At 52.5% G+C, this 18,844-nt stretch overlaps 1 protein-coding gene across 1 annotated transcript; it reads left to right on the top strand.

Moving 5' to 3' along the window:
- Positions 1–75: 75 nt before the first annotated feature.
- On the top strand, positions 76–18,638 carry CDCA5 (cell division cycle associated 5). Its single transcript, XM_073809144.1, is given in 11 exon segments — positions 76–511; positions 730–824; positions 906–971; positions 1,058–1,093; positions 3,477–3,914; positions 13,554–13,667; positions 13,858–13,967; positions 14,200–14,298; positions 15,626–15,692; positions 15,820–16,018; positions 16,021–18,638. Coding segments are annotated over 11 exon segments (1,362 nt in total). The 5' UTR covers positions 76–465; the 3' UTR covers positions 16,113–18,638.
- The last annotated feature ends 206 nt before the right edge of the window (positions 18,639–18,844 follow it).

The following is an 18,844-nucleotide window of genomic DNA, read 5'->3' as shown; positions in this document are numbered from 1 at the left end:
CCACCGGCCCCGCCCCTAGGGGCCCCTCCCGAGCCCCACCCCCTCCAAGCCCCGCCCCCACCTTCCCCACAGACCCCACTGTGTGTTACGAATCGGCTGCGGCACTCGTCCCCAGGGCGCGAGCGCCGGTCCGAGGTGCGGAAGGTCAGACAGCACTCAGCCGAGTTCTCGCTCGGCTCCCTCCAGCTCAGAACCCTCCGATTATCCCTCCACTGCCACGTCTCTTCCGGGTGCGGCGCGCGCTGATGACACCAGCTCGCCTCTGGCCCCGCCCCCTGCAGACGCTAGACGTGGAGGCGGGTGGAAAAGGGGTGACCGGAGGTCGGCGGCCCTCCCGCTTTACGTCACTTCCACTTCCTCCCGGGTAAGGCGGGTAATTCGAACGTTTGCCCTTCGGGTTGGCGCGAGCCCTGGCGGCGGTGGCTGCGGCGGCTGCGGCAGTAGAGCTCGAGACCAAGGCTAGACATGTCCCAGAGGCGAACCCGGTCCGGAGGGGCCGCCCAGTGCTCCGGTGAGCGGAGGGCGCGCGGGAGAGATGGGGCTGAGCAGTTTGTGGGACGCAGTTCCGTGAGGAAGGCCCTCCCCCCACCGCCCTAGGAGGCTCGTCCCCCTCCCGAGAAGGCGCCCCCAAAGGGCCTGTTTGGGAACTCTCGCTCTCTTCAGCTCCTGTTCTCTCTAGACTCTGAGGTCTAGAGTCCTCCCCTACCTGCTAAATTTGTCTCTTTCCAGGGCCCAGCGCCCCAACTTCCACTCAGTCTCTGCGGAGGTCCCAGCGGAAATCAGGCTCTGATCTCCCAAGCATCCTCCCGGAAATCTGGCCTAAGGTGAGCCCCGGGTTCCTCAGTTCCTCCTGCCCCGGAGGCCCCTGGGCTAATGTAGAGCTCAAGTTCACCCCTCTTCTCCAGGCACCCCAGGCGACTCCCGTCAGAAAGCCCATCGTCTTGAAGAAGATCGTGGCCCATACTGTAGAGGTGAGGACAGAGAGAGGGGTTGTAGGTGGGGAGCCAGAAGTGGGATCAACTAGTGTTGATGTGATCAACTAGTGTTGTCTCCACAGATCCCGTCTGTTCATTCGCCTCGAAGGAGCCCCCGGGTAAGTTCATTTTCATTTTCTTAGTTAAGGGAAATCCAGGACAGACAGTCTAGAGCTGAGGCGGAATATAATGGCTGCTCACGTCTGCCCAGGGAGCTATTTGCTGTATTTTGAAACAGTTTGCCTTTGGACACCTATGTGTATCGCCAGTCTTGCTTACTTCCTGCACACTTGGTGCGTTTAGCTATTGATGCCCTGTATTCTCTACCATTTTCCTTTAAAAGTTGAGCTGTGTCTTAACTACTTTCTTCTTCCTCGTCTATTGTTCTCAGTGTAGTATAATGTCCTTAACTGTTTTAGCAGAAGTTATTGTTAAGGATGTCTCATTAAAAGGAGATCTGTACCTGAAGATATAATGAATGAGAAATACTAACTGCCTTTGAGTGGCTCACGGGGCTTACAGTCAAGTGGGGAGAAAGACAAATAAGTGATAACATAGTGTGCTGAGGACTGCAATAAAGAAAGTACTAGATGCTGTAAAGGCACCTAACCCAGACCAGGTAGCTCAGGGAATGTTTCACAGAAGAAGTGTTTAAACTGAGTCTTTGAAGACAAGTTAGGAGTGTTCTAGGCAAAGGAAGCTGTGTTTGCAGATGCCTGGAGTCCACAAGGAAAAGCATGAGGTTTGGGGAACAGCAGCTTTGATGTGTCTGCCCCAGACCTTGTCAGGGGAGGGAGCGTGCCAAGCCAGAGCAGATCCTGATGAGGCATGAGGATGAGCTTCGACTTCATCCTTTGTTCTGTGGGTAGCTTTGGAGAGTCTTAAGGTAGTGACTGAGGCAGGCTTGGGTATTTTAGAAAGATCTCTTTAGGGTCTGGGTGGAGAATGGATTGCAGAAAGCCTTCTGGGGACCCCCAGACCAGGTGGGCGGGCATGAAAGGAATCCCGAAGTGAGATGGTGGGAGCCTGAAGTTAGGTAAAGGCAGAGTGCTGCTTCTTCCCCTGGCTCACCGCGTGACCACCGCATCACATAGGACTCAGCTCAAAGGGCACTGCCTCCCCGAAGCCTGCCTGATACATTTCTCCATAGGCCTTATGAATAGCCGAGAGTATTTTGTTTGCATGTTTGTTGTCTTAGGGGCAGGGACTTCTGTCTCCCCTATGGTGGCCACTCTTTCTTGTTGGTTGAATGATAGATTCATGAGATATTGAACAAAAAATGCACAAGGACTTCGATGACTGCTTGGCTGTAGGGATTGAAGAAGAAGTCGTCTGGGTGACTCCCATTTTGTTCAGTATCCCTTTTACTAAGACTTATGGGGCAGATTCCCCAGAATCTGTAGCCAGGAAATGTCTCTCTTGATAACCAATATAATTCTATTAAACCACAAGGGCCCTAAATTTGTCTTGTTTCTCGCCTTGTCTTGGTTGGCACAAAGCTCAGTGTCAAGTTTTGTGAAAGTTAACTCAGTGATTATTTATGGAACACCGGCTCCACGCAGGGCTCTGCTGAAGGTGTTGGGCACAGGCAAGGTCAGCGAGACAGATGAAGATGCTCACATGTGACGCGCACATTCTAGTTGGCGTCACAGTCACCCAGCGAACAGCCACAATCAGATAGTGATGCTCACTGTTCAGGAAGGAGGTCATTGTGACAGAGGGTGACTAGCAAAGGTGAGGAGGGGCTGCTCCGTTCCACGGTAAGGGACCGCCTCCCTGAGGAGGCAGCACTTCAGCTGAGACTGGAATTATGAGAAGCCAGTGTGTGAACCTCTTAATACACATGTCAGATTAAGTGCTTTCCTGTTCAGAACTTTGCCATGGCTCCCTGGGTCTCGGAGCAAGGGGCTCCATGGGTCTCCCCTTACAGTGGCCTGCAAAATGCCCTATAACACCCCCATTACCTCTCGAACCCCATGCTCAGTTCCTCGCCTCGCTCCCTCTCACTTCAGCCACACTAGCCTTATTGTTCCTTGACCCTGACTGGTACCCGTTCACCTCAGGACTTTTGCACCTTCTGTTCTCTCTGCCTAGAACATTTCTCCTCCAGATGACTTACTCCCTCATCTCCTTCAAGTCATAGCTCCAGTGCTACCTCAGTGAGGCCTACACTGACCTACACCTACTTAAAATTCCAAACCCTTCCCCCACCCAGTATGCTCAGTCCTGTTGTTTTTTTCCAAAGTGCTTAACATACGACGTGATTCTCCCTATTCTCTATTTTCCCCACCAGAGTGGCAGCACTGTGGAGACGGGTCTTATCGGTTTTATTCCCTGCTCTACTCCCAGTGCCTGGCAGATGGCCAGTAAGGACTTATTGACTGGATGGACATTTTAGGTCCTGTGGGTCTTTCTTTCTGCCCTAAATCTCCTTGCGCCTTTCTTGAAGTAAGTAACACAGCCAAGTAACAGGGAGGCGTTCTCTCTTCTGTCCTGGTACAGATCGCTGTTTTTTTGGAGAAAGAAAACAACCCTCCTAGCAAGGAGCCTACTCGGGAGGACATCTTCCCGACACGCAGTGTCCGGGTCACCTCCGCCTCCACTCCTGCGCTGTGCTCCCTGAATGTTGAGTCCGACTCCAGGGAGGGAGACCTGGACGCCAGAGACTTGGAAATGTCCAAGAAAGTCAGGCGATCCTACAGCCGCCTGGAGACTCCTGGCTCGGCCTCCACCTCCACCCCGGGTCGCTGGTCCTGCTCTGGCTTTGAGGGGATGCTGGCCACAGAAGACTTGGCTGGAGTCTCGCCTGTGGTGGGTTCAAAGCTAACTGAGGTCCCCAGGGTCCCTGTGAAGCCCTGGGCCCCAGACACAACTCTCCCTGGAATCTCTCCCCCGGCCGTGAAAGAGAAACGAAAGAAGAGGAAGGTGCCGGAGATCTTGGTGAGTGAGGGGCAGGGGCCTTCCTCTGCCGTCATGCCAGACACACGGGGAGACGCACCGGGACACGTGCAGGGCCGGGGCTCGGCCCTGGCTGTCACGGGAGAAAGGCGGCGCCTGCAGGGTATGGGTGGAAATGCTCCAGCCAATGTGCCCGCTTCTCCACTCACCTGCCCCCCATTTCTCTTCCCCCAGAAATCGGAGCTGGATGAGTGGGCCGCGGCCATGAATGCTGAGTTTGAAGCTGCTGAGCAGTTTGATCTCCTGGTTGAATGAGATGAAGTGGGGCTGTCCCTGGCCAGACTCCCCTCTTCCCCCTGTACATAGTCCCCTCTCCCTGTGGAGAAGACACTTGGGGTCCCCTCCCCTGGTCTCGTTACCTGTGCACGCGCTGTTGCTGCACATGAGGCCTGTCCTCTGAGGGCTGGCACAGCGGCAGCGGCCGTTTCAGCTTGAGGAAATGGGGCCCGCCTGGCCCAGCCCCGCACTGGTGTCCTGCCTGTAGTCAGTCACCTACCATCCTTTCCCCACTACGTCCCAGAGTATCCCAGCCTGTTTCCAGTCGGGCCTCAGACTAGGGAGTAGGAATCACTGGCCCAGCCAGAAGAGGTTAAAGGGCTGGGGGCTGGGGGTGAGAGAGAGCACCTCTGCTCTTGTGGGGAAATGTGGCCGCTCTGCGGCAGCCCCACCAGAGCTGGATGCCGAGGGCCACAGCCAGCCTCGGGCTTTCTCTACTGAGTTGCCTCTGCTGAGGCTTGGTTCCCAGCCATGAGTGCGTCTAGGTAACGAGGCTTGGGTTTCCTCTTAGATTCTGTAGATGGTCCGGGAGGACTGTCGCCATGGATTGGAGACAATTCTGTCTGTGAGGAAGAAGCAGAATATTCAGCCTATAGTCTTAAGTTTTGAAGGAGGGAGGGAAGCCTTGGTTGGGTCTCAGACTATAAATGTCTGCTGCACAGAAGCTGTGTTTTATAGTTCTGTGTGCTGTTGCTGAGATGTTCGGTTAAATGCAGGTTGATGGAGCAGTGGCCGCTTGTGGAGGGAAGGTGTCTCCAGACCCCCCAGAACATGAGGCTCAGGGCATATGGACGGATAACTGCAGAGGGCAGGAAGGGGCCCATGGCAGGAGGCCCCCCCTCTTATCACTCATACCTGTTTTTTACAAAACAAAGTGTTCAGCGTCTACTTAGCTCTAGAAGAAGAACTTAGGGGTTGAATGGTCCTGGTGACATTAGCATTTCGTAAAGTTCTAGGAAGCTTTTCTCACGTGCCAGAAAGGGGCCAGGGTTGATAGCAGTTTTAACTTTCAGCTTCCTTAGTGTCCTCTCACAGGAGGACACTGCCTGAGGTAGGTGCTAGGAGTTGAACTAGGGGGAGGGTGGGGTCATCTCATTGTCTCTGGGGATCCCCACTCCCCTAGCCCCTGTTTCTCTTTTCTCAATATTGTTAAAAGGTGAGCTTTCAAAGGCTGCCCAACCACAACTTCCTCCATAGCCCAGGCCTCTGTGCCTTTTGATGTTTACAGGTTCATGGAAGTAGGGGATAAGAGGAGTGTGGAGAGGCTAGTGGATAGCAGAGAATATCAGGGAAGATGAGTGCTTGCTTGGTTAGGGTCCCTGAAATGGCACGGGCCTGGTGGGTGCTAGTTAAACTCTTTGCAATTGTCCTCGCTGGCTGGCGGGACAACTCCTGGGAAATGTCTTAGTCCTGCAGAATCGGGAGTAGCCAAATGATGTTGAGTTGATGTCATGATTGCAAACTTCTCTTTGTCCCTGAAAAACTAAGAATGGAGTTTAAGGAAAAACTGGGGTTTGTTTTTTAAAGAAAACAATTAAAGAGTTTCTGCCTGTTCATAGACTGTTTCTTTGTTGTGTCAAAGGCAGAGCTGAAGGTGTGGGACCCAGGAAGCCATGCCTTCTTTGGACTGTGTCACCAGGGTTGTCCCTTTGTATGGGGGGCTGCCAGTAGCCTGTGGTAGATCTCCAGTAGCCTGTGGTAGATCACTTCCACCCCCACCCCACCCCCAGGTCTGTTTTTTCTGTCCAGTCACTCACCCACTCCTCTAAGAAGGGGAGCCCTGTACCCTCCTGTCCCAGGAGGAAAGAAGTCGGTCTGCGGTGAGGCTGCTAAGAGCTTCGCTTAGTGCCTGGGAACCAACCCTCCACCACACCCCGAGTCCAGCTCTTATTCCCCGCCCCCTCTTCCTGACAGACTCCTGTGAAGGAGCCAGTTCCTCACAACTGGCCCAACCTGGGTGCTCTACAGCAGTGGGTGCAGAACCCCCTGGGGAGCTAGTCAAAGGTGCGATTCCCAGGAATTATGGCACTCGGCCAGAGGAGGCCCAGGGACATACGTGCACCTTGATGCGGGTGTCACAACCACTGTCCTTCCCCTCATCCTTCCTACACTTGTCCTTGCCTCCTAGTCCTTAGAACAAATTAAGGCCTTTAAATTCTTTAATTCTCCCTAAACCTCCCCACTTCTACCTCCTTCCCTTACCCAGAGGAGAGCAGGCTCCTCTTTTCAAGGCCAAGCTTTGCATTTTGGCTTTTGATCCAGTTCCCTCATCTCTGAGACCGTGTTCCTCTTTCTCCTACAAGCCTTAAACAAGCTTATGTTCATTTTATTGTTAAAAACAACCACCCTAATCCTAACCAAAAAGTTTTGTCCAGCATCTGTCTTCAGCTACTGTTATGCCTTTCAAGGTTAAGCTCCTTGAAAAATGTTCAAAAACTGCTTTCTGCTTCTGTTTCATTTACTTTGGGTGCCCTCATCACTCCATTTACTGCTTGGGCAGAAGTAACCAGTGACCGCCTAATGCCCAGTGCTAAAGACTCGGGCCTCTGTAGCCTTAGCGGAGAACACCTTCTTGGGGCCCTGGCACTGCTGGCCCCTCTTTCTTGGATTCCCCTGAAATATCAGGACACCCAGGTCCAGTCCTGGACCCTCTTTCCGATCTGCTTGCTCTCTCTGGGCTGCCTCCTTGCTCAAGGCTTTCTAGTCTATCTCCAAACCATACCTCCCTCCTGGGCTTCAAACTGGAATCTAGACCTGTCTTCTAAAACTGTATCTCAAAAGATGTTAAAAAAAAAAATTGTATCTCAACTCAGAAGTCATCGCAAATTCAGCTCATCCACCAGCTTGCCTTTTCCTGTGCTCCCCCTGATGTTAGCAACACCACCAGCTGGCCCAAGTTGCACAAGCCAGGAAACTGGGGGTCCTCTGCAGCTCTACCCTCTCCTTTACCCCATCCCATCAGCCCCACCCTCAACATCCCTCCATCCCCATGGCCACTGGACAGTTGCTCTGGCCTAGTGGGTCTTCTTCCCTTTACTCTCACCTCTACAAACTGTCCACACTGCGGCCAGAATGAGTTTTCTAGGAGACAAAAATATGCTGTTTCTCCCCTGCTTAAAACCCTTTGATACAATTCCTTTCTGGGTACGATACCCGAAAGAATTGGAAGCAGGGTCTTAAGATATTTGTACACCCATGTTCATAGCAGCATTATTTACAATTGCCAAAAGGTGGAAATAACACAAATATCCATCAATGGATGAATGGATAAACAAAATGCAATATAGAAGTACAATAGAATATTCAGCCTTCAAAAGGAATGATGTTCTGCCACATGCTACAACGTGGATGAACCTTGAAGACATGCTAAGTGAAATGAGACACAAAAGGACAAATATTGTATGACTCCATTTGTATGAGATACCTGAAACAGTCAAATGCATCAAGACAGACAGTAGGATGGTAGGCGCCAGGGACTGGGGCGGGGGGAATGGGGAGTTCTTGTTTAACAGGGACGGAGTTCCACTTTGGGAAGATGAAAAAGTTCTGGAGATGGATGCTGGTGATGGTTGCACAGCAATGCGAGTGTGCTTAATGCTACTGAACTGTACACTTAAAATGCTTAAAATGGTAAATTTTATGTACTGTGCCACAATTAAAAAAAAAAAAAAACCCTTTGGCGACTTCCCATTGTCCGTGCAGTCGTGTAATGGATGGTTATTGGGTTTTGGCTGCCCAGTCTCAACCTCTACAAATGCGCTGACTGCAAGACGCCACTTCCCTCCATGGGCATGAAGAGGCCAGACACTTGCTCCCCGTGATCCCAGCAACCAGGACATAGGCATCTCACCTGAGCTCAGCCAATCAGATTTTGCATGAGGACCTGGAACGAGGACCAGGAAGAGAGGGAAAGATAATTGAGGATTCAGCGAGGTGGTGGCCTCACGTGTCCAGCGGCAGCCCTGGGCCTCCGCCGTCCAGGGTGGAGATGGCAGAACGCTACCGTTGGCTCCTGTGGCAGGGTCCTCACGTGGTCCTGGCAGCCAGCATCCCATACTTCCTGCCCTTTGAGTCTGTTCTATGAGTTCCGCGACTCCCTAGTATCCTTCCAATAAAGTCCTTTTTTGCTCAAATTAACCAATGTTGTTTTCTCTTGTTTGCAACCCAGAGCCCTGTTGCTCCAGACTGCTTGGCAGGGCTCATGAGGACTCCAGGGTGAGGCTGGTGGCCACATCTCCAGTCTGAGGCCCACAGAACCGGTGCAGACCCTGAGCTGCTGCAAGGTCCTCCCTCCCAGCCTTTGCTCAGACTACTCTCTGCCTCACCTACTCTTCCCAATGCTGTCTCACCTGCTGAGTTCTGACTTGATTAGGTTTGGCTTTGGCTCAAGCGCCACCTCTGCTCAGTCTTTCCTACCTGCCTGTCCCTTCTGCAGCAACGGCATGGTGGGTAACAGCACAGATTCCGGAGTTCAATGGACTTTGGATCCTGGCGCTGCCAGTTTCTAGATGTGAGACCCCAGGCAAGTTAATTAATTTCTCTGTGCCTCAGTTTCCTTATCTGTAAAATGAGAACAATAATAGTACAGGTTTCCCCGCTATCTGAAAGTAGAGCATTCCTGTGAACGTTTTGTAAGCCGAAATGGCGTAAGCAAAGACGCAATTTACCTTAGGTCACAACCGCTTGCTAACGGGTACACAGCATAAATCGCGGTTAAAGCACAGACGCTCACAATGCTGAGATGTAAGGTGCAGTTCCCGGTGGAGGCGCTTGGCGGGGCCACGCTGGCTGCTCGGGGTGTGAGCTGCCTCTACCGGCACACGGCAAAACTGATGCTGGAAGCTATTTTCGCTTTTTCCCTAAAAATGAAAATTGTCTTCAGATTTCTTTCAATTAGCAAAAACAGGTGCTAATGTTAGGTCTTTTGTAAAAGTGACTGGCATAAAGTGAACTTTGGAAAAGCGGGGGATACCTTTCCCCACCTCATGGGGTTTAGGTGAGAGAGGAGATGATACAGGTAAAGTGCTTAGTACGTGATACGTACTTGGTGGACAGTAGTTGTTTTCAGGGAGACCTGACCACTCCCTCCTTTCTGACTCCCGGACCTCTCTCACAGCTCCTGTAAGCTCGAGTCTGTCTGTGAGGTACACACATTTACACAGTAGTCTTAGCTCCGAGCGTGGAGGCAGAATCGTATTTGTCTCTGTCCCCCCAGCATCCGGGCGCGTCATGGATGAATAGGGGTGGTGGTTTCACTCCAGCCTGGTCCACAGCAGCTCACACCCTCCTGTAGGAGCTAGGGGCTGAGAGCTTCTGGGTGCCCTGGAGGAGAGAGAGGTGCAGGTGGAGTCAGGAGCAGTGGCCCCTGGGTGGCCTGCACTCGGGCATGGGGCCTCTGCCTCCCCCAGCGTGAATCCTGGCTCCAGCCCCAGGGCTCACACTGACCCCCATGGCCCTGGGAGTGGACTGTACCCTCCCTCTTCCACAGGACAGCTCCCTACCCGAACCACGGCCCTCGCCTCCTCAGCCTGAGTCCTGAGCCCTTGCAACCGCCAACCTTCAGGTGAGGCCTTGGCCCAAGGCCCAGGTGGTCCTCCCAACATACGGGCTTCAAGCAGGCTGCCTTCCCCTCACGTATTTCCGTCTCCTGGCTGGCAAGTTGTCAAACTCTCTGACAGCCATCAGGTGGAGGCCCGGGTAGCCCTGGGTCTGAACCCTGGCTTTGACTCTTCTGAGACTATAGGCAAGTCACTTAGCTTCTTCAAGCCTCACTTTTCTCTTATGAAAAGTGGGGCTAATTCTTTCTTTCTTTCTTTATTTTTGGCTGCATTGGGTCTTTGTTGTGGTGCGCGGGCTTCTCATTGCAGTGGCTTCTCTTGTTGCAGAGCACGGGCCCTAGGCGTGTGGGCTTCAGTAGTTGTGGCGCGTGGGCTCAGTAGCTGTGGCTCGCAGGCTCTAGAATGCAGGCTCAGTAGTTGTGGTGCATGGGCTTAGTTGCTCCGCGGCATGTGGGATCTTCCTGGACAAGGGATCAAACCCGTGTCCCCTGCATTGACAGGCGGATTCTTAACCGCTATGCCACCAGGGAGGTCCCAAGTGGGGCTAATTCTACCTCTATTAGAGAATTGCTCTGGGGATTGTTTTCCAGGCTGATGGTCACATGCACAGCACCTGATAGAGTGTAATAACTGACTGCTAGTATTCTTGTACTCAGTCCATGACTGACTCCTTAAAGGAGGAGATTCCTTTTTGTATCCTCCCCACATTCAGAGCAAGGCCTTGAATAAAATCAGGGCTCTGTAAATATTTGTGGAGTTGAATACCCATTCTAGAGGCTGGGAAATTGAGCCTAGTGCCTGGGGCTGCCCCACCTTTGAACGGCAGAGCAGGACTTGAACCCGGGTTTATGGATTTTCAGCTCTGAGCTGTCTTCTCTCTAAATCTGAATTAAGCACCTGTCTAAGCTTGGCCAGTGGGACCCTGAGGGGGCACCAAGGGAACCCCAGGCATTCTCTGGGGAAGAGCTCCACGGACTGCGGGGAGAGAGCTTGCGTACAGTCAGCTGTTAGCCAGGCTGAAGGCCGGTGGGGGCACCGAGGGAAGTCAAAGAACTAGTGACCCTCGACTCCCTATCTTATTACAACTTCCTGTATCGCTGATTGTTCAGATACACACCTAGATCTCCAGTCATCCACCTCTCCAATCCTTCCTGGTTACTAACTGGTAACCAGGAAGCTGTTCGTGCCTCCCAGTTTCCTCTGATGGGTACCAACAGGTGGGCATGGTGTTAGAGTTGCCAGATGTAACGAATAAAAATATACAGGGTGCCTGGTTAAATTTGAATGTCAGATAAACGAGGAGTTTTTGTTTAGCATAAGCATGTCCCAAATCCGATAAACAAGGAGGAATTTTGCAGTACGAGTGCGTGCCACGCAATGTTTGGGACATGATCATACTAGAACAAGTCTCACTGTTTATGTGGCGCTCAGATTTAACCAGGCATCCTGTATTTTATTTGGCAACCCTGTGCGGTGCATTGGTACGTAGCCGTACAGACCATGCTCGCCTTCCCTGGTATTAACACAGTGTAGACACTTGTCATGGGCAGCAGTTGTGCGTGCCCCTCTCCTTCACCCCCAAGGCCCTGGGCTTCTGCCCCCAGGGTCTCCTCCTCCCATCCATCCTCTCAGCTACGGCCCAAACAACCCACACAGACAAACACTCAAAGGCCTCCCATGCCTCCTTGTCACCTGGGGGCCACAGCCCAGGCCTGCTCACCCTGGGAGCTAGCGGGAGCACCCCACGCCTGGACGCACCATGCCTGTTGGCACCGTCGCGCCCAAACCATTCCCTCTCCTGGCTTGCCCTTCTTCCTTCTCTGGCTGACTCGACTCGCAGAGCAAGCAGCACCCCTCGGTGGAGTCTTTCTGGTGCTCCTAAGCCCAGTGGCTCCCTCCTCTCTTGGTCAAGGTTTTCTGTACAGGCCTCTGGATGGCACATGTCCTTGCCCTGTGGTCACCTGGGAGCCTGGGCCACCGCTTCATCCCTGGGGGCTTCTCCTGGGCAGAACCGGGTCACAGTCATCTATCAGTGTGTTCTCAGGGCCCAGCCCGAGGCTTGTCCCACGGACAGTGGTTGGTCGACCAGCGTTTACTGGGGACCATTAACTTCAGAGTGGATTGTGTTCTATCATGTTCATAAGTCATCGTTTACTTACCTTTTCTTATATTTGGGCCCTTTAGGCAGGTTCCAGTTTTTCTTCATGGTGTAAATCGGCTACCGTGGACCTCCATGTGAATTATTTCTATTTCCTTTGGAGTTGTTTCTTTAGGCCTAGTTTCCAAAGCAAAGTTACCAGGGCAAGGGTCTGGCTAGTTTTGCAGATCTTGTACATTGCCGGCATCCCTTTGGGACAGATCAAACCCGGTGGCAGAGCTCCCTGCTTCCAAGAATCGGTCTACCCTGAGGCACAGCGAGTCCCCAGGGTAACAGGCCCTCTGCGGGCACTGCCAGCCAATGAGATTCTGTTTACATCACATGCACGGGACTGTGGTATTTCAGGTGCCATCTGGAAAGGTTCGATGTAATGCAGAGAGCACATGGCACAGAATTCCTGCCACAACCCACAGGCCTTTCCGAAGCCCAGGTGGAGCTCAGTGTAAAGAAAGAGGCTTCTGAGGTCACCATTTGTTCTCCAGTTGGATTTTCCTTCACCTTTTGGCCAGCAAGCGTACAAGATTCTGAAAAATTGGAGAGCGAAAAATGATGACGAGTCCATCTGTTGACTTAAGGCTTTCTGTGACTTGGGGAGAAGCTGCTATTTCAAGCCTGCTTGGTGGGATATCTTACACCACCTCATAGAGACAGAAGCATCCTCAGGCTCAGCGCAGCTCCGGCTCCACCACGGATCTAAGGGGGTCCCGGGGGAGGTGCCGTCTTTGCTCAGCAGAGAAAAGAGTGGACCAGGTTCAGATTACCAAGGCAGGAGGGAATGGGAGGGGGGCAACAGTGTGGGTGAGAGCACGGTGGTGGGGACATTTGGGGTGGTGTTGGGAAGGGAAGCTCCTGGCCAAGTCTGAGCAGAGGCTTGTTCAAGGACGGTGGAATAGTAGGTGGGTTACAAACAAGGGTGTCCATAGTTCAGGGTCTTGAATGCCACACTATTTGCTTCTCAATGCCCAACTGATAGATGATTTCTACAGCAAGAATGGGAGGGAGTCTCCACTTTCCTATAAGCTTCTATAGGATCCCTTTAAACAGTGCCATTCTATCCCCCACCCCCTACCCTGACACCTTGCATTTGCAGAAATTCATTTTTACAAAATACTGTCAACATGTAGCTTTAGTAGGGTTGCCAGATAAGACACAGGACACCCCAGGGAATTCCCTGGTGGTCCAGTGGTTAGGACTGGACGCTTTCACTGCCAAGGGCCTGGGTTCAGTCCCTGGTCAGGGAAATAAGATACCACAAGCTGCACGGTGTGACAAAAAACAAAAATAAGAAAGAAAGAAAACACAACACAGGACACCCCAGTGAAATTTTAATTTCAGATGGAAAACAAATACTTTTTAAAGTATAAGTATGGTCTGTGCAATATTTGGGATATACTTATGCTTGAAAAATATGACTCACTATTTATTCTGAAATTCACATTTCACTGGGTGTCCTATTTTTACTTGCTAAATCTAGCAACCCAAACTTTGAGGGATCTGGTTTACTGGACAGAGCTGGTGGTGGAGGTTCTCGAGGCTGGAGGCCGCCCCAAGAAAACCAGGGGAGGCTGGAAAGGGGAGGCCAGCAGGATGGTGGGCATGGCTCACCAACCAAGTTTCCGTCTCCCTCAGTCTCCCACGGGTGGACAAAGAGCCCACTCCAAGCCCAAGGAGAAGCCGCTGCCGCAGCCTCCTGGGGAGCAGCAGCCAGAAGACACTCAGGTCTCCAGGGAGCAGGGCACAGAGGTGACAGGACCTCCCAAGGCAGAGGGCCGGGGTGGCAGGAGGGCTAGAGAAATTCTCCTCCTGCCTGGATGGAGATCTGAACACCCAACCATTGCACTCCACTGTCTTGCTGTTGGGTGTGGGAGGACCCCGGTTCTTGGGCTGCCAGCCTCATGCCACTTCAGTCACCAAGGCACCCTCTCTGCCAAAGCCACCTTCTTCAGATTCTTCAGAGCAGAAGCTGGGCCTGCAACAGGAAGCCACCGTCACGTTCCTGTTTACGCTCCTGAGCACAGCAGAGTCCACCAAAGACCCTGCAGAGTGAGGCCGTGCGAACGTGCGTGAGGCTGCGGGGGGGAGGCGGGCACAGTGTACTGCTCCCCCGCCATCAGCATTCAGACCTGGGCCGGGACTCAGCCTGCGGTGGGGTTCAGGGGGTGTGGCCCAGACAGGACTGAAGAAGCCCGGGCCTCGGGCTTGGTTCCCCTCTCTGCCCGCCCCACCCTCCCCAGCCTCCAGATTCCGGTCCAGCCCTCATTATGTACCCACCCAGGGACCTGGAGATCCAGGAGTGCCAGTTCCTGGATAAGGAAGACTGGGGCCCCCAGCGGACCTCCAAGGAAATGAGCTGTTTGCAGAATGTTTGCGTGAGGTGAGCTGGGCGGAGGCAGGTGGGGACAGGAAGGTGACAGGGCCTTGCCCGATGGAGGTCAGGGCCTGGAGCTTGACAGCTGTGGGTTGGCACCTTCACTTGGCCCTCTTCCTTCCCTTGCCTTCTCTCTGTTCTACTCTGGGTGACCCCCTTGCTGGCCAATAGGTCCCTTCCCTCCCAAGCATCAGTGTCCTTGTATGTGAGCAGGACCTGCCCCATGGGAGTGGGGGCCACAGCTCTTTCCCATCAATGTGCCTATATGCCTGGTTAGTGGGCAGTCTATGAAGCTACCTGTAAGGGACGGTCATCTCTCTTTTTTGTTTTAATAGGTATTGGTTGGGTTTTTTAAATTAATTAATTAATATATTTATTTATTTATGGCTGTGTTGGGTCTTCATTGCTGCACGCGGGCTTTCTCTAGTCGCAGCGAGCAGGGGCTACTCTTTGTTGCGGAGCACAGGCTCTAGGCAAGTGGGCTTCAGTAGTTGCAGCACCCGGGCTCAGTAGTTGTGGCTCGTGCGCTCTAGAGCGCAGGCTCAGTAGTTGTGGCGCACAGGCTTAGTTGCTCCACAGCATGTGGGATCTTCCCGGACCAGGGATCGAACCTGTGTTCCCTGCATTGGCAGGTGGGTTCTTAACCACTGGACCACCAGGGAAGTCCCAAGACCGCCATCTTTAATTATCCAAGGACTTGAGGGGTAGTTTGGTCTGTGGAGAAGGCGGGGGGTGGGGGTGGGGGTCTGTTCTCTGGATGTCTGGCTCTGGAGCTTAGGTCTGCAGAGTCCCATGGCCGCTTGCCTGTCAGTGGCAATGCCAGGGTCCGATCTCCACCTGGAGACAGAGGTCTTGGGGTGGGGGGAGTGTGACAGTCCTTTCCCCAGGGCTGCATGTGGCTCCCAGAGCCATGGATCTGAGTGGTCAGCGCTTTTATTCATACACAGCTGGCCTGCACGCTCAGGCAGGGCTAGTTCCACACAGAGCCCTGCCACTGCCCCCACTGCTGCTCAGAGGGATGGGCAGCTAGCCCGAGGCTGCCTTAGAGGCTTTCCAGCCTAGCATATGCGATGAAGCAGCCTGGTTTTCCCTCGCTGGAGAAGAGGAAAAGCACAATTCGTCTTTGTCTGGGTCCCCTGCTGCAAGTCACATGGGGAGAACAATTCCCTCCCTGCCTGTAGCTTTGCCAGAGTGAGACGCGGCTGCTGGTGAAACCCTGGGCTCCTGGCTGTGCCGGGCCACGCAGCTCATGCAAGAGCTGTGTTTTGTGGGTGTGGGGCACTGCCTAGGACAAGAGTCTGGGGCCTGACGGGGGTCTCGCTTTCAACCCTAGGCTTCGGGAGTCTCTGAGCACTATCCAAGCAGACAACCTGGCGCTGGGGGAGAAGCTGCAAGACCTGGTGAGACCTCAGCCCAGGACCCCCTTCTTTTGCTGTGTCTCCTCCCTGCCTCCCAGCCCAGCTCCCGTGCGGGCACGTGGCAGGCAGTCCTGCCTGGCGTCAGCTACCCTGCAACCCTTTGTTCCAGCCCAACTCCTTGTATGAGAGCCTGAAGGAGGAAGCAAAGGCCATCCTGAAGGGAGAGAAGGCCATCCTGGAGGAAGGGAAGGCCACCCAGGAGGGAGCCCAGGCCGCCCAAGACGGGGCACTGCTCCAGGTACCCGGGCCTCCACCTACTCGTGGGTGGGGAGAGAGGACACATTTTCCCAGCGTTGCTCACCCGGCTCCCCTTGCCTGCAGCGAGCCGGCTCCCAGAAGGCAGAACTGGTCATCCTGCAGCCTGACACTGCCCGTGACAATGGAAACCAATGTCAGCCCTAACCAGGCCCAAGGCTGGAGATAGGACATCTCCTTGGGAAGCCATTCTGGTGGCTCCTCTCCAAGTCCCAGCAGTAAACGTTTCCGCAGCTGATCCATGGCTCCCCTGCCTGTCTGTGGGCCCTAGGCCGTCATCCACCACCTCCCTTGGCCCTGAGCTGCCCCCACCCCCAGGAGGCTCCAGGTCTGGCTCTTATCAGCCTCAAGATCAATGCCCCTGTGATAAGCCCTGGGCTAGGACTGGAAGGGGGCCACACCCTCTCCTGGGGAGGACTGGAAGCCCCAGGTCTAACTCCAAAGGGCAGAAGACTAGGGAGGGGTAGGAAGAGCCACTTCCCATACTATGGCCTTGGATAAGTCTCTTCTTCTTTGTCACTCAAGTCATGGGGGAGGGGCTAGTGAAAGCTTCCCAAGGGCCCAACATGCAACATGCTTCAGGCCTGGAGGTGCTTCTGGAATTTGAATTCCCACTCCCACCTTCAACCAGGGCCTCCTGGGGCCTCCCTTGAGACCTGCTTCCCTTCACCAATGGGGCTCTCCCTGTCCTGGGTCATAGGTCCCACCCCCACCCCATCCATAGGCCTGAGTGTCCAGCTGTGGTCACTGTGCCCTGGCCACCGACAGGCCCTCAAGGCTTGCGCCCATCAGCCTTGCTGCCCTCAGACTCGGTCCAGCCCCAGGGAGGCTTTCTAAGCATCCCCTGGTTACTGATGTAACGAGAGAGAGAGACAGAGACACACAGAGAATGTATAGGTAGAATATTCAAAACTTAGAAATAATTCCCATACAACTAGACAAGGAATGTGCTTTCGATTTTTTTTTAACTCCCTAATGAGGGAGATGACAGAGCCAGCAAGATGACAAAGCCACTTTAAAGGAGGATACAAGAAAGTGGCACACACACACACACACACACACACACACACACACACATATATATATATATTCATGGGGGAAAAATGGAAGGAATGCAGATACAAAATCAGTCAATATGCTATAGGGCAATTTTTCGCAAAGTCCCATTAACCCTAAGGGTGGTATTATTTACTGGGCAGAATCCTCTAATATGACACGGAAAGAACTGTGACCATCTTTCTGCCTTATACCCACTACAGGGGGGACACTAGCCAAGAGGATGGAAATCCAGGTTTGTGGCCCCTTGTCAGACCTGGTTTGACTAAGACCCGTGGGACCTTGCCCAGGCCAAAAACTGATGACACACTTGATTAGTGAAGGTTTGATTTGGTCACAGCTTTAGGCTGAGCTGAGCTCCTCTCCTCTCCCAAGACCCTACCCTCCTCCCCTGGATGGCTCCAGGGCTCCCAGGCATCTCCCTGATTGGCTCTTGACCAGTGGCCTCGCCAACCAGTGACCCAGCTGTACAGCCATCTTGCTATTTTCCTGATGGGAATCATCTGATACTGAGATTGAGGGGCATAGCTGGACCAACAGCTAAATGGTTAAATCAATGTAAGCACTTAAGGGCTTCTGTCACCAAGACACAGTCATCAGCATGCTCCCATTTGATAGGTGGCATATTTTTAAAACTTTATTTTATGAAGTATAGCTGTTTTACAATGCTGTGTTCATTTCTATACAACAAAGTGATTCAGTTATACATATATATATTCTTTTTCATATTCTTTTCCATATGGTTTATTACAGGAGATATATATATATATATATTTTTTTTTTTTTTCTCTAGACTGCCTCTTTTATAAATATTGGATTAGGGCAGGTGAGAATCGTAAATATTTAAAAAATAAAGTAGAAGCCAGAGAAATGTCAAAGCTGCCACCATGCAGCACCAGCGACCAATTCTTGCACTTTTCTTCCCTGTCTCAGTAATCCCCTCTACAGAAGACATACAGAATTGGAACAGCTCTGTCTTCCCTGGGGTCTCTGCTGGCACCAGGTTATAACCTGGCCAGTGGGGAGTGTCTGCCTTAGGCTGGTTTTATCACAGGATATTGAATATAGTTCCTGTGCTATAGAGTAGGACGTTGTTGTTTATCCATTCTATATATAATAATAGTTTGCATCTGCTAATCCCATACGCCTATCCATCCCTTCTCCACCTACCCCCCCACCCTTGGCAAGATAGGCGGCAGTTTTGATAAGCAAAGGAACTTACATACAAGGCTTATCTTGGGCTCCAAAAGACCAGTAGATCCCTGCATCCGCCTGCCAGAATCCTGAAGATTTATATAGAGGCTTTAACTGGGCTTGGTCAGGTATTCAGTCCAGATGGTCTCAACACCACCTTACTCTCTCAAGGCTGCATCCTTAAAACAGCTCCTAGTGTGGGAACTGTGGGGCAGAGCGGACATTCTGAAGACGGGGGAGGGGCGAGGAGCCCCCAATTGCCCCGGTGCAGCTCACGGGTCAACTGGCGGTCACGTCCTGTCAATGACCTCCTGCAACAGTCTATAACTAATATACTTCATATAAATTCATATGAGTTGACTCTTCATATAAATGGAATTCTACAATATATTATCTTTCGTGTCGGGCTTCATTTGCGCATCTTTACGTTTGTGAGATTCATCCATGTTGCTACAGGTGAGAGTATGTAAATGTAGTTTGTTCTTTTATTGCTGTGTAAATAATCCACGATTTATTTATTTTTTTTTAAAGAGTTTTTTCTGAAAGCCTCCAGCATCTCAGCCTGGGAAAGCAAGCACATGTGGCGACATCCATGCTGCTCGGCTGCAGGAAATGGAGACGGTTACAGA

This window comes from Tursiops truncatus, chromosome 8 (genome assembly GCF_011762595.2).
Source record: "Tursiops truncatus isolate mTurTru1 chromosome 8, mTurTru1.mat.Y, whole genome shotgun sequence".
Taxonomy (NCBI): Eukaryota; Metazoa; Chordata; class Mammalia; order Artiodactyla; family Delphinidae; genus Tursiops; species Tursiops truncatus.
This window is presented reverse-complemented; position numbering and strand designations above follow the sequence as displayed.